Source organism: Scomber japonicus, chromosome 12 (genome assembly GCF_027409825.1).
Source record: "Scomber japonicus isolate fScoJap1 chromosome 12, fScoJap1.pri, whole genome shotgun sequence".
NCBI lineage: Eukaryota > Metazoa > Chordata > Actinopteri > Scombriformes > Scombridae > Scomber > Scomber japonicus.
Window position 1 is genome coordinate 30,442,219 of NC_070589.1, and position 15,427 is coordinate 30,457,645.

General features: G+C 40.0%; 1 protein-coding gene across 1 annotated transcript; it reads right to left on the bottom strand.

Moving 5' to 3' along the window:
• Nucleotides 1-4,627: 4,627 nt before the first annotated feature.
• LOC128369447 (extended synaptotagmin-2-A-like) lies at nt 4,628-15,051 on the bottom strand. Its single transcript, XM_053330495.1, has 3 exons — nt 15,023-15,051; nt 12,755-13,142; nt 4,628-4,684 (listed from the first exon to the last, which is right to left on the bottom strand). Exons 2-3 carry the CDS (start codon nt 13,133-13,135, stop codon nt 4,637-4,639), a joined length of 429 nt encoding a protein of 142 aa, XP_053186470.1. The 5' UTR covers nt 13,136-13,142; nt 15,023-15,051; the 3' UTR covers nt 4,628-4,636.
• Between the last annotated feature and the right edge of the window lie 376 nt (nt 15,052-15,427).

Sequence of the window (15,427 nt, forward strand, 5' to 3'; positions counted from 1 at the left end):
GAAGGAAGGGGGGAAGAAGGAAGGAAGGAAAGGAAAGAAGGAAGGAAGGGAAAGGAAAGAAGTAAGGGAGGAAGGAAAGGAAAGGAAAGAAGGAAGGGAGGAAGGATGGAGGAAAGAAGGAAGGAAGGATAGTAGGAGGGAGGGAGGAAAGAAGGAAGGAGGGAGGGAGGGAGGGAGGGAGAAAGGAAAAGAGGAAAGAAGGAAAGAAGGAAGGAAGGTAGGTAGGAGGGAGGAAAGAAAGAAGGAAGGAGGGAGGGGGGTAGAAAGGAAAAGAAGAAGGAAGGAAAGAAGGAAGGGAGGAAGGAAAGGAAAGAAGGAAGGAAAGGAAGGAAAGGAAAGGAAAGAAGGAAGGGAGGAAGGACGGAGGAAAGAAGGAAGGAAGGAAGGATAGTAGGAGGGAGGGAGGGAGGGAGGGAGAAAGGAAAAGAGGAAGGAAGGAAAGAAGGAAGGAAGGTAGGATGGAGGAAGGAAAGAAGGAAGGGAGGAAAGAGAGAGGAAGGAAATAAAGAAAGAGAAGGAGGAAGGAAGGACAGGTGGAAGGAAGGGAGGAAAGAAGGAACAGTCAAAAGAGACGGGGTCAATTTGACCCGGGAGGACGACATGAGGGTTACTCTGTATCATGCTTTTAATTTGAAAAAAAAGGAGGCTCCTTTCCAAAAGCAGTATTGGCAAGCAGGAAAATAAAAAACATCCTTCCACTTTGAGGTTTTAGCTGCTGGCTGAAGTTCCAATAAATGAAATCTGTGATCAATTATGTTGCTGAAAACTGTTTTTATGCTCCGTAAAGTATATTTTGTGTTTTCACTGTCAACACAATGCTGAGTTAATTTCCCTTAATCCTCCTGTTGTCCTCGAGTTAAGGAAGGAAGGGAAGAAGGAAGGAAAGGAGGGAGGGAGGAAGGAGGGAAGGAAGGAAAGGAGGAAGAAGGAAGGAAGGAGGAAGGAAGGAAGGAAAGAAGGAAGGAAAGGAGGGAGGAAGAAGGAGGGAATGGAGGGAGGAAGGAAAGAAGGAAGGAAAGGAGGAAGAAGGAAGGGAGGGAGGGAGGAAGGAAGAAGGAAGGAAAGGAGGGAGGAGGGAAGGAAGAAGGAAGGAAGAAGGAAGGAAAGGAGGAAGAAGGAAGGAAAGGAGGGAGGAAGGAAGGAAGAAGGAGGGAAAGGAGGGAGGAAGGAAAGGAGGGAGGAAGGAAGGAAGGAAGGGGGATGGAGGAAGGAAGGAAGGAAGGAAGGAAGGAAGGAAGGAAGGAGGAAGGAGGAAGAAGGGAGGAAGGAAAGGAGGAAGAAGGAAGGAAGGGAGGAAAGAAAGGAGGAAGAAGGAAGGAAAGAAGGAAGGAAAGGCAGGAGGAAGGAAGGAGGGAGGGAAGGAAGGAAGGAAGGAAGGAAGGAAGGGGGATAGAGGAAGGAAAGAAGGAAGGAAGAGTCAAAACAGACCCGGGAGGACGACATGAAGGTTAGGGAACAATGTAATTTGAATAAATTTGAATGGACAGTGAATATTTGGCAGCATCATACACACACTGATGTCTCAGCCGGTCACACACACGTTCAGTCTGTTTCACAAGTACAAACTGAGCATCCGAAGCGAAGCCCACTCATGTTTTGAATAAATTGTTAAGCCTGAATCTGAGTTTTTTCCACATTCTGTACCTCATTTTATCTCTTACTCCTTTTCCACTGAGCTGGAGCCAGTGCTGGAGCCAGTGCTCAGTTGGTGCTAATCTAAGCACCTCTCTTATGAACCTGTTGCTTTTCCACCCTAACCCTTTAAACCAGTAAAGAGTTGGTGCTTGCTCTGGCTCCCGTTCTGAGGCTCGGGGCTGGAGCTTTGGCGGTGGAAAAGCAAAGAACCGGTGCTTAGTCAGGCTCTGGCTCCAAACCAGCACCAGCTCCAGCTCCAGCTCCAGCTCGGGGTATCAGAAAACAATCTTAAGCTGCTTTAAGCTTCGTTCAGACTTGTGCAAGACACCGAGTTGTAAACTATGAACATGCACAAAAGGTGTTTATGCTCAATGCAGTACTCTCCTAAAAACACCAGGGGGCGTACAACCAAAAATACTCAAGCACGTGTCGCTGTTATGTAATCTGTGGTTCGGAAGCGCTCAGAGTTTAATATACACAAATCTGTTACTCTCATAAAACTGAGCAAACACTTCCACAGGTATTTCAAAACTAGTCACAACAGAAAAAAGCACAAATCTATTGAGTAAATAAAGTGTTAGTATCACTCAGCAGCAGCAGCAGCAGCGAGTATATACACATGCATGAGGTGTTCAGGTACATGGTTGAGCGTAGGACACCAGAGATTTGGAAGCAGTAAGAGCCAAATACACACAATGACTATAGTGATGCATGTGAAACTCATATCTCCAACACTAAGGCTGGGTATCATTTAAGAAGTTATGATACCAGCATCAATCCAAGTATCCTTAACCCTCCTGTCGTCCTCTCGGGTCAAATTGACCCCGTCTCATTTTGACTGTTCCTTCTTTCTTCCCTCTTTCTTTAATTTTTCCTTTGTTTTTCCCCCATTTCCCTCTTTCTTTGCTCCCTCTTCCTTACTCATTTCCTTCCTTCCTCCTTTCCTTCCTTCCTCCCTCCCTCCCTCCCTCCCTCCTTAAGAAGGAATGAGGGAGGGAGGGAAGGAAGGAAATAAGGAGGGAAGGAGGGAGGAAGGACGGACAGAAGGAAGGAAGAAAGGGGGATGGAGAAAGGAAATAAGGAAGGGAGGAAAGAGAGGAAAGAGAGGAAGGAAAGAAAGAGAGAAGGAAGGAAGGAAGGAAGACCTATTTAAGCAAAAAAAACAGTATAATAATGCAAAAGCAGGATGTTACTGTTGTAGTGGGTTGTAACTGAGCTCATTTTAAATCACTTAGGACTGCAACTAGTGATTAGTTTCATTATAGTTCCAACTGCTGATTATTTTTTTACTTTAATTAAGAAGTTAATTGGTTTGGTGATTTACAATAATCAGAAAATAATGATAATAATTATTAATAATAATGATAAATAACATCAATTAACAGACATAATTACACTCATTCATTCTGCTCCAGCTCAAGTCAAATTTAATGGCTTAACTCTCCCAGACATTTTAAGATCATTTTTAGACCTTGAGAATTAAAAAACTAAATGTAAGACTTTTTTAAGGCTCCACAGGGACCTTGTTAAAAATATCAAGTACACATACCGAGCCCTAAACAAGACCATGAAGTATCAGAAGAGCCAATATAGACAAAACACAAATCTTTGGATCAAACATTAAGTTAAGACAGAAAAAATAAATAATCTAAAACCCCAATATGATAAATCCACTTTATTTTAGCATGCATATTATTTTATTTTGAAAAGCCATGCTTCACATTAGCAGCTAAGAGGCTAAAAGCACTTTATTTTAACATGGACATTATTTTATTTTGGAATTCTGCCTTTATTTTAGCCTACTTAAGACATAGAAAGGACATTTATTTACTATTGAGAGTACTTATTATTTATAACATTTGTGTATAAAGCAGCAGTTGGACTACTCGATCGCACCTCACATCTTCTGTATTAAGTCTTTTTCATGTTTGAGCAGCAACCAGAGGCCAAGTGGTCCGCCCCGCCCCCCTCCCGAAAACAGGCATGTTTTGAACAAGACTCCAAGGTGAAAGTGCTCAGCTTCATCTATGAGCCCAACATGATAAATCCACTTTATTTTACCATGGACATTATTTTATTTTGAAAAGCCACCCTTTATTTTAGCCTACTTAAAACATAGAAAGGACATTTATTTACTATGAAGAGTACTTATTATTTATAACATCTGTGTATAAAGCAGCAGTTGGACTACTCGATCGAACCTCACCTCACGTCTACTGTATTAAGTCTTTTTCATGTTGAGCAGCGACCAGAGGCCAAATGGTCCGCCCCGCCCCCCCGAAAACAGGCATGTTTTGAACAGGACTCCAAGGTGAAAGTGCTCAGCTTCATCTATGAGCCCAACATGATAAATCCACTTTATTTTAAAATGCTGATTCTTTTATTTTGAAATTCTGCCCCTTATTTTAGCCTACTTAAAATGTAGAAAGGACATTTATTTACTATTGAGAGTACCTATTATTTATAACATCTGTGTATAAAGCAGCAGTTGGACTACTCGATCGCACCTCACCTCACATCTACTGTATTAAGTCTTTTTCATGTTTGAGCAGCAACCAGAGGCCAAGTGGTCCGCCCCGCCCCCCCGAAAACAGGCATGTTTTGAACAGGACTCCACTCGCAGTAATAAAAAAAAAGGTGAAAGTGCTCCGTTTCAGCTTCAAGGGTGTCAACAGTCACATACACAGCTCAACAGATGTGACTATAAACACATTTAAATAAGGAGATTTCTACTTTATGTGCTGGATAACAAAGCAAAAAAGATTTCCATAGTTTTAGCTTTTTAAAAAAAGGCTTAGCAGTGCAACACAAGGCCTTTCTGTTCCTCCACATTGTTTCCATTCTCAGCCGTGGAGCTGAGCCCCGCCCTTTGGCACATCAAAAAGAAACAGGGAAGCCCAACCCCATGCATGCCGTGTCATTTGAGTACACAGAGACGACGAAGAGGAGGAGGAGGAGGAGGAGGCCAATAGTTACACTTTGGCTGTAGTTAGTTTCCATGTCAGCCTGATGACAGAGTAAACCATTTCAGCTTCGGTCGCTTTAACATCTAGATGTTGAAAGGAGGGGGGGGGGGGGGGGGGGGGTTTAGGCCTAGAGTTTATTTGCTGTTTTTGTCCTTCAGCGCCGAGCAACAGCTACACATATTATCCACACACAGAAACTACCAAGTTTAACCACACACCCCTTAATAGTTCATCTAGAGCAGAGAGGTCAAATTCATTCATGTCTCATTTTCATTCAAGGGCCACATACAGTCCAATTTGATCTCATGTGGGCCTGATCATTAAAAAGATGGAAGGAAGGAGGAAAGAAGGGAAGGAAGGAAAGAAGGAAGGAAGGAAGGAAGGGAGGAAAAAAGAAAGACAGGGAGGAAGGAAGGAAGGACAGAAGGAAGCAAGAAACGAAGGAAGAAAGGGTGGGAGGAAGAAAAAAAGGAAGGAAGAAAGTTACGAAGGAAGGAAGGAAAGAAAGAAGGAAAAAGAAAGAAAGGAAGGAAGGAAGGAAGGAAAGAAAGAAGGAAAAAGAAAGAAAGGGAGGAAGGAAGGAAGGACTGAAGGAAGGACAGATGAAAGGAAGGAAGAAATGGTGGGAGGAAGAAAGGAAGGCAGGGAGGAAGAAAGGGTGGGAGGAAGAAAAAAAGGAAGGAAGAAAGGAAAATAAGACACGAAGGAAGGACGGAAGGACAGAAGGAAGGAAGGACGGAAGGAAGGAAGGAAGGAAGGGAGGAAAAATAAAGAAAGAAATGGAGGAAAGACCGAAGGAAGGAAAAAAAGACAGGAAGGAAAGAAGGAAGGAAGGAAAGAAGGAAAAATAAAGAAAGAAATGGAGGAAGGACAGAAGGAAGGAAAAAAAAAGCCAGGAAGGAAAGTAGGCCGGTTTGGACCCTTCGGCAGGCCAGTTCTGGCCCACGGGCCGCATGTTTTGTTAAACTTTCCAAGCCTACAAAAAACGGTCAGAAACCATAAAGATAATCAGTTTAACAGTAATTAACGAGCTGGAACTCGAGCTGAAACTAATCCTGTGGACTATTTCTTGCAAACTGTGTCAAACTTGTAGATTATTAGTTTATCAGGCTGACCTCATTCCTCCGCCAGTAAAGCTGCTGCTGCTGCTGCTGCATGGAGACATTTCATCATCCACATGAAAATCAGCCAGCAATGACCTAAGATGACTTTTCTTTGCCTTTCGACTAATTTCCACACATAATAATGAGGTTGTTTCAGAATGAGTAATAAGCAGCATGTTGAAAGACGTGACTTGGAAAGACGTGACACAGACTGGTGAACCTTTGTTTGTACTTACAGCTAAAAGTTTGTCCTCACTTCATTTGATTTGATTTCATATTTAAAAGTCTGCTTGTTGTATAGCATATAGGTCCATAAGTTTCCAGCTTTCTCAAAAACAGCAAGCATCAAAGAACATTTCAAAATAAAATACAATAAAAGAAAAAAACATTAAGGGCCTTATTCAAAATAAAGTATCTACCTTATTTTTTAAATAAATGTTTTATTTTCTATTAATTTGTCTATTAATTTAAAATGACTATATATACTGTAATAATCTAAATATGTGTTTGTTTGATTTTATTTTATTTCATATTTAAAAGTCTGCTTGTTGTATATCATATAGGTCCATAAGATTCCAGCTTTCTCAAAAACAGCAAGCATCAAAGAACATTTCAAAATAAAATACAATAAAAGAGGAAAAAGGAAGGAAAAAACATAAAGGGCCATATTCAAAATAAAGTATTATCGTTTTATTTTCTATGAGTTTTTATATTAATTTAAAATGACAATATACTATAATAACCTAAATCTATAGTAATATTTTTTTTGATTTACTTTAACTGTAAATATTGTATCACCTTCATTTGATTTTATTTCATATTTAGGTCCCTAAGGTTCCAGCTTTCTCAAAAACAGCAAACATCAAAGGAAATTTCAAAATAAAATACAATAAAAGAAAAGGAAGGCCTTATGCGAAATAAGCTATGGTGGTGTTCAATTTAGTTTTATTCATTTTTTTTATTTTCTGTGAATTTTTCTATGAATGACAATATACTATAATAATCTAAATATGTACTGTAAATATTGTTTTTTATTTACTTTATCTAATTGCTATATTAATTATTGTTATCATGTTGTATCACCTAATCAGATTACAAAAACAATATTATGTTGCAAGATGTATAAAATGAAATGACAATAAATTTTAAACAATATTAATTCATTGTTATCATCTTTTATCACCTAATCACATTATAAAAATATTATTGTCATCACTATGTTGCAAGACAATGACATGAATAAATTGTATATTAAAAAAAACTCTTTCTCATTGAAGTGAATGGGAAGGTGTGCAAACTTTTGACTGGGGCTTAATCTGCATTTTTGGTATTATGCAGCACAGTTTTCTATATTCTTTTAGCACTTTAAGCTCAAATATGTAGATAACTCTGATATAAATAGAAATACCTCCAATACCGACAGATGCTTATTTTGTGTCTATTTGAACTCTACATAACAAATTCTGTTGTGAAAAATCAATTATATCTTTAATTCGTGCGTTTCTAATCACATTATGAACTTCAAAAGTTTCACATTCCTGTGCACATTACAGGATCCCTGAGTCGTCTGTTTATCTCCGCTCCGTTCATCACAAACTTTTTGATTTTCCAGCTTATACGGATCAAAGGATTACAGAGTAATGGTGTAATCACGGATGGAGTTACAGACCGCATGAAAACAGACACTGAAGAGAGCAGAGTGTGGCTTCCTTTAAAAATACACACTGACACAGAAAAGCAAATAATATGATGTAATGTTAAAGTTGGTACCACACACGGCAGAAAGTGATCAAACCTGGTTTAAAGATGTATTTAAAGCGATAAGGGGGGGGGGGGGGGGTGTAAATAATTGATTCATATAAGCATTTGGATTCTTATCTCCTGTAATTCTGAATCAATTAATAAATGTAAAAAAAAAAATCGATTATCTAAATGTTAATAACGTGATGTTGACGGAACGAAAAATGCAAAAACCATAGACTGCATATAAGAAATGGACGTAACATGCGTGACGTCACCCATTGGTTTGTGGACTGCTGCTCGGAAGCCAATAGTTTCGAATCTAGGCAGCGCCATCTTGGAAATTTCAGGTGCATGCTGGGAAAAATAAAAACACAGATTCTACTTATATAGGCATGAGGCGGGGCCATGGGCGGAGCGGGGAGGTTGCTATGGTTGCGAGGGCTGGATCTCGAGGACATTGGTCAATCAACCTGTCAATCAGGACGTAGCCACGCCCTAATGCATACCCTGCTTTATCGTCAAATATAAAATCAGGGAGGCCAAAATGTCCCAAATGAACATCATACTGCATTGAAGAAGGCTTTAAACTAGCGATTGAGACCATAAACACATTTTGAAAACGTTTACTGAGGTTAGAAATCAAGTGAGAAGTTGGTGAATTCTCCATTGACTTGTATAGAGACGGTCGCCCCCTGGTGGCCTTTTGATAGAATGCAGCTCTAAGTTACTTCCTGGTTGGCTTCTTTTCAGAGGACCAGAACTCCCCGCCTGGCAGAAACACGGACAGTCTACAGTGGGACTCGCTAGCCTTATAATGTAGTTCATCCTCCAGCACTTTGACTCAATGACTAAATCATTAACTTTGCGAGAGGAACATGTATAAGTATAACATCAACTTTCTACACTATCACTCAGAAAGTTAGCGCAGCGGAGCAGCTATTAGCGGTAACAAAGGAGAGCAGCTGACCAACACACACAGAGCAGCACTTAAACAACATCATGTCTTTATATAGACTAATCATATGATACATGGACATGACCTCGATCACTTTTTTTAACCTCAGTATTGCCACACTTCACATTAGCAGCTAAGAGGCTATTCATGTCACATTAGCTAAGCGAGTAGTTGCCTCCATTCCTCACTGTGGTCGTCCTGAGTGGAGACTGCAGAAGTGAGTAGAGCCACTTATATGGAATTAAAAGTTAATTAACTGTGTCCTCAACCATAATGGCAGTCTGTGTTTTTACAGTAGAGTAGCGCCCACTCTCCAATCCCCCTCCTTACATTACTATGCTATTCTATTATCATTATATCAGTGGTATAAAACGATCTTCAAATGACAATAATATCGTTTTTTGCCATTATTTCTGAGACAATATATCGTCCAACAAATGTAGCTATCATGCTGCTAAGTCTGTGCTTGAGCATCTTGGACAGTGATGTAACGGCTGCTCTCTACTGCTGGAGACATGACGATACTAACACAACAGAGCAGTCATCCTCCCTTTAGTCTGTTATTCTCATCCAGGCAGAAGACTGTGAGATGCTTTCAAATTAATTGATTAACTACTGTTTCCAAAGTCGACAATGAGCAAATATGCCGATCATTATCTGGTTCAAACTTATCAAACGTGAGTAATTGCTTCTTTTGATTGCATTTTTTATTATATACTGAAATTAAAAATAATAAAGATGAATCCATTCATTGAAAGAATAATCAATAGCGATAACAACTGGAAGGTGCTGTGCTCATATACTTATAATGTGGCTCACAATATCAAGGTATTTTAGCGTCTTCTACAAGATAGACTGAGAAGAAAACTAAGTATTTGCTGTAGTATCGTGTCACCAACATAAAACTAGACACAAATATGCTAAATCGGCTAATTCGCTGGGTAGACAGATGTTTAAAAAGCATTTCAAAATTGGTGTCACAAGCATCTGAAGCATGTCTTTGATACTAAATCCGTGCCATGTGTAAAACGTGGTCATCTGTGACCTTCACGGCCTGTTGATGAGACAGTTCCTCTGCTGTAGAGCTTTAAATACTCCTAAATATAAGCAAACAAACCCTCCCTGTAGAAAGACAACAAGGCCTTTATAGATTCATCTGTATGTGTCTGACAGCACAGATTTATGCAGTTTGTCCGTTCATCTTCAGAAAGATAAAAAACCTGAAATATAACCTCGGGCGTTCTCGGCCTGCTAACGCTGAGCTGCTGCCCACGCTGCCCATCGAGCCTCATTCCAGGCACATTTGCTGAGAGAGGCGAGCCAAAGGGAGATTAAGAGCTCAGCACCAAAATCTATACTTCAGTGATTATTTCAGTGGTCATTACAGATGCTTCGTTTGCTTGAACAGTGCACTGCAGATGTGTGAAATATACTTGATTTTTATACTCCTACTATTTATCCATTGAAGTGATGAATTAAACCAATAAATGAGATAAAGTGTTTTATCAGGACAATGAACCTATCACATGAACATCCACTTGTTGCTTGTTGAGTTTGGAGAACAAAGTGTGACATTTGCCCTAGAAAAAGCAACAACTGTCAAAATAGAGCAACTTTTAAAAGCAAACACACAATTTGGGCTTTTATTGAATGGATGTGTGTCAACAAATGTGTGTCATTTTGGTATTTTCCCATCATTTCTCGGGATTGTTACAATTAGGACATCTTAAGATTGATAACTGGAAATTGTATTGACAGCAGTAGGTTCAATAAGTGACACTTAATCCATTTCAAAATATAACTGCTTCTTAAAAGTATTTTCTATAATTATGAATAATGTCCACACCTAATGAAAAACTCAGCAATTCATCACTTTTTTTGTTTACACAGAAAACTGGCACCTCAGTGATGAAGAGGCTTTCTAACTGCATTAATATTTTCGTTGATATTGTTGATGATGATGATGATGATAATAATAATGATGATGATGCTAGAAACTGTGATAAGATGGGTGAATGGCAAGACTCCAACCCCCCTCTCCTCACTGAGCATCACATCCATTATCACACAGACCTTGAGAAAAACTGTGCTCAGCAACATCTTTGTACCGGAGGTAAAGAGCTTTGCTGGGAGCAGAGACACAGCTGGTTTAAAGCAGCTGACATGTTTGTTGTGTCGTGGGTCGGAAACCTTATCTTTTCCCTTAATGCTGCACGTCTGTGTCACAGATGTAGTAAACCACAACAACACGCCTAACAACATTTGAATGTGTAAACCACCCAAATGTTGATTGACAGCTCTTTGTGTGACTGATTAAAGAGAAACCGAGGAACCAGTGAAAGGATACCAAATGATTAGCATATCCTACTGATAATAGGCAACAATCAGCAGTGAACTTTGACCCCTTAACGATTCAGTCTGCCCCCGTCCTTCATAGTAGATACTTTATCTGCTTCAACTCTGTCACACTGACCCCAAAACACCACCATGATTAGAAATCCCAGAGTCATTGTGGAGCAGGTATTAGAAGTCCTGTTGTATTAATGCCAAAAGTGAATCCTGCAACTAAAGATTACTAATCAGGGGGAAACCTTTCTCTTTTAAGTGGCAGGTAAAAGCCAAAAAGTTCAGGTTTCTGATATAATCGGATCTCTAAATGACGGTAATCACCTGCCAATGTGGCCGTTAACGCTCTGCTAATCTTCCCACACAAGAGTCCCATGATCGGCCTGATGACTCTTCATAACCTCCATGATATAATCAACCTAATGCGGTATTAATTCAGCAAATATTCACTCAACTTCAGTGTGCAAATTCATTTATGAGATTGGAAATAGTAATTTGACAGACTACTACCAACTACCACCACCACTTGCTTTCAAGGATTTCTCACAGTCTTTCTCAGTTGAAGAAATTTGTTCAGCTGCCTTGGAGACATTGATAAGAACCGGGCAAGGAACAAGGAAGACTGTAAGATAAAGTTGATAAAGCTCAAAAGAAAAAGCTGTGTTCCAATGTCACTACACATAAAAAGATCCACTTGTGGGTTTCTTAATGCTCGGAAATTAGAAATGGGAGATCGGACATGAAGCTCTGAAAAGGCCACAAGAAGAAAAGCTCCATTGGTTCTGTGCCACCACAGGCCACAGGAAGCTAATTTTGTCGAAAGCCGACATTACTGGTTCTCTCACATGTACTGTATATCTTATGTTCACACGCCCAATGTTAATTTCATTCCTGGCATGCCAGCAACTAGAAACGTTGCCTAAAGAGATTGTGATTATGTCAGGAGCGGAGTATGACTAGACAGAGAGAAGAATGACAGCTATGTGCGCCACCTTCTCCATACCCTGAAGAGAACCTGACAGCACATTGACAATGAAACCACCCTGAAGGGTTGATTGTGAAAGTTACAGCAAGTTTGATAACCCTCTTACTTCAGCAAAAGCCATTCTCAAGAGCCCCGTAGACGCAAAGGCCATGTGTAAATTATTCATTGATGCCTCCATTTCTAGAGTCCACAACGCAGACTGAATCCTGGAACTGATGGCGAGCTTGTGCGCCTTCAGCAAAAGGTGCAGAATGTTTGACATTTCCAATGGCTATTTATGAGACCCTCATTAACAGGCAGCAAATTTTGATTTGTCCCGTGGACTGAAATCAAAATGTCGGTGTATCAAGTGTCAGGGACGTTGCTCTGTTAATCCCTGACTGCCCTGATTGTCAACATATTGGTTTTTCATCATTCAAACACCAGCTTACTATTTGAAAAATATCTGAGTAGATGTAGACTATTCATTAAAAAACATATTGAAAATAAAATAGATCTTTATTGTCATTGCAAGTATACAATGAGACTCAATTTGAGCAGTCCAATTGTAGCGTTGGTGATACAAGGTAAAACTTCTTGGACATTTTCAATATCAAACTATCAAAAACTATTAATTTCATCTATGTTGCTGCCAGCTGCACTTCTCCCAAAATGACTCCTTTCACATTCACATCAGAAAATGTGCTCCATGCTCTCAAAACCTGTCACTAACACGTCCTGGGGCATGTTTTTGACCTCATCTGAACACCTCACGTGCAGACGGGTGTGTGCTAAGATGTTCTCTCGTCAGTGTTTGAGAAGAGAAACTGAAAGAAAACAATGTCAAGGCGAACTCCAGCTGGATTTTGGCAAGGAAGTACATATATGATGTATGTCAGTCAATTTGGCAGGCAATCCCTTGTTGACATCCTATACATGATGTTGGCTGCACTCAAGGGAATGTCGAGGCTTTGAAACGGAGTCAAAATACGAAGCAACAATGACAAGGCAGTGAAGATAACAGGAATACTCGAGGACTCACCCATGGAGGCAGCTCAGAAGTCTGCACGCTTTGCCTCGCAGTTTTATCCTCATGGTCCAGGAACGCTAAGGCACGGTTTATCCTGTAGTCCTTGTGGCCGTGGTTCTTCCTCCAATAGAACAACATGGCGAGTCCGATAAGAACCCAACTGAAGCTGAACTCAAAGTATCCCAAGATATAGATAGGGAAGATGATGGCAAAAGTCTTGGCAAATTTAATCCACATTTGGGTAACATCCGTCAAAGACGACTGAGGCTCATCGTCCAGCTCATCCGGGGCCATTGGTGGACTCACGACGTTGGCGGGCGGTTCAATGGGCCCGTTCGCCTTGTGACCCGGTCCCGCCGAACCTTCCATCCTGGCGCGGGCGTTGTTTCTCATTTTCTTTCTGGAAAGACAGATTGGCAGACATTTACAGCAGATGTTAATGTCTTTACACTGTAAATAGAGACCTCATTCAGCAAGACTTACAGCCTTATAGGTCAAAGGTCAAAAAGTAATACCATATATGTGCTGTAGTTGTACCCTCAGGAATAAAACAACATTAAGCATGAAGCTAACTATTGAGTCCCACAAATGTACCATAAGATTGTGTGTAGCCTATTACTAGTTATTTGGACTCATGCTAACACTAAATACAAGTGTACTGCTCTGAGAAATGTGTTAACCCAAGAGCCAAATATCAACCACTTGAGTTTTTATGCCTCAAACTGTAATTACAAATACTCCAAACATAAGTTGTACAATATTGCCATAACAACCTGCATACCAACGCAAATCTCATAATTACAATGTTAAAGGTGCAATACACAACATTCAGTCCCACTAAATGTCAGCAAACAACTATTTGCCATGTAAAGATATAATGAAGTAATGGTGTCCTGGGCAAAGAATGAAGTCACACTCCCTCTGTGTTTGTTGTACTAAGAGTCTCTCTGTTCTTTGTTTTGATAGCCGGTCCGGCCAAACACGCATGTTAGTGCATGCGAGTCCCTCCCTGCCCTCCCTGTTATGAACATGGCGGCCGGATCGTAAACTTTCTCACATTACAAGTAAACAGTACACTAAAATATGCTCCTGAAAAGGCAAGAAACAGGCAATGAGGTCCATATTTGATAAACACTGCCTAGTTTGAGAGTTGAGTCTGAGTTTTGTGAGCAGTGCGTTCAGATGATGCTTACTGTATTTAGTGAACAAACATTTACTCAATAAGTGTTTGTTTATTCAATAAACGGTTGTTTGTTGGTCTGAAATGCTGGTGCTTGAAAATGACACATGTAAACAAACAGGTTGCTAGTTTTTTGACCTAAAAATTATAGGCCTACTAAATTAAATGACCAAATATGGGTATACACATTTCAGAATGTTTTGGCAGATTAGGCTGCTTTGCATAAATAAAAGTATTTCTATAGCCATAAAACCAGTGTGTCCCAGATTACAAAAAACACAAATTCTGAAACTTTTGAGTTCAATACCCAAAAATTGGAAACATCTTTCATAATGATATTAGATGTTGATATAATGTATTGCAAAAAGTGTCCCACATTACCCTAATCTTATCTGTTGACAGCTGAATTAAAGTATTTGGTTGTGTGGTCACCAAAAATATGTTCACACCCTACACACTGCATATCAAGTACAGGCTGCAGTCTGAGCTGTCATGCCAGTGTCTGCCCTCTTGCATGGGAGAGGACTTCAAACCAAACCTCTTTATAAAAATGTCACAATTGTGTTACCTTAACTCCTCAGGAAGGTGGAATCGATATGCAACTAAAACAATCAAACTTAATAGTTACAGACACACATTTGTAGCTTATCTTCAATTCGGCATTTATCCAATATCTCTATAAAGAGTTTTAAAGTAGTATTTTTTAACTTTACAAAGTGCCTGCACTGCTGTCGCTGCAACCTTCTGTCACCTTAAGCAGCCACCTTGGATAGGAACTACAAGTGGGAAGCCACTATAAAAATTGACGTTTTACTATTAAAAATGTGATTTAGTTTGGTTTTAAGTGTGCCGAATTGAAGAACTCTAGCTATTTAATCTAAAATGCTTGTGAATCACTGCTTATAATCGGTATAAATGTGCCTTTAAGCAAAGAAACGCTTAAATGTGGGGCTTTTTTAAGGGAGTCAGTCGTGACGTCCTCCCCACAGAAAATGACACGTATCCAGCCACACTGCGTAACCTCCAAACAACAAGCGCGTTATAATAATAATGATAATAAAATAATAAAAGATTTAACTTCTTCCTCTAGTAACACTCACCAGTATCCTGCTGCCACATTCGCTCTTCCTTCCGTGTGAAGAATAAACTTTACAAAAATCACTGGATAAGCCCAGTCCACTGCATGCCGACCAGCTCAACTCTGATTACCCTCTCTTTCCCCTTCAGTACATCCTGCTGTGAAGAAGACCAGTCCGTCTCTCTCTCTCTCTCTCTCTCTCTCTCTCTCTCTCTCTTTCTCTCTCTCTCTCAGCCTGCAGGAAACTGTCATCGCAGCGAAAGAAGGTCAGCCTCCGATAGGGGAGGGACGGAGGGAGCTTTGAAAACACCGATTTAAAGGTAGATCCAAGCGCCATCTGGTGGCTGTAGAAAGTATTGCAGCTAAAGTTTCTATTTCCATTGTAAATGTCAATGCATCACAACGCTAATTTTAAACTTAATCTTCT

Bases quoted from the DNA above. Each gene is read 5' to 3' on its own strand.
- LOC128369447 (XM_053330495.1), bottom strand. From the start codon at position 13,135: ATGAGAAACAACGCCCGCGCCAGGATGGAAGGTTCGGCGGGACCGGGT. The intron at 4,685-12,754 runs GTGAGTCCTCGA...TTCAACATCTAG, and splicing joins CTTCTGAGCTGCCTCCATGG to ATGTTAAAGCGACCGAAGCT.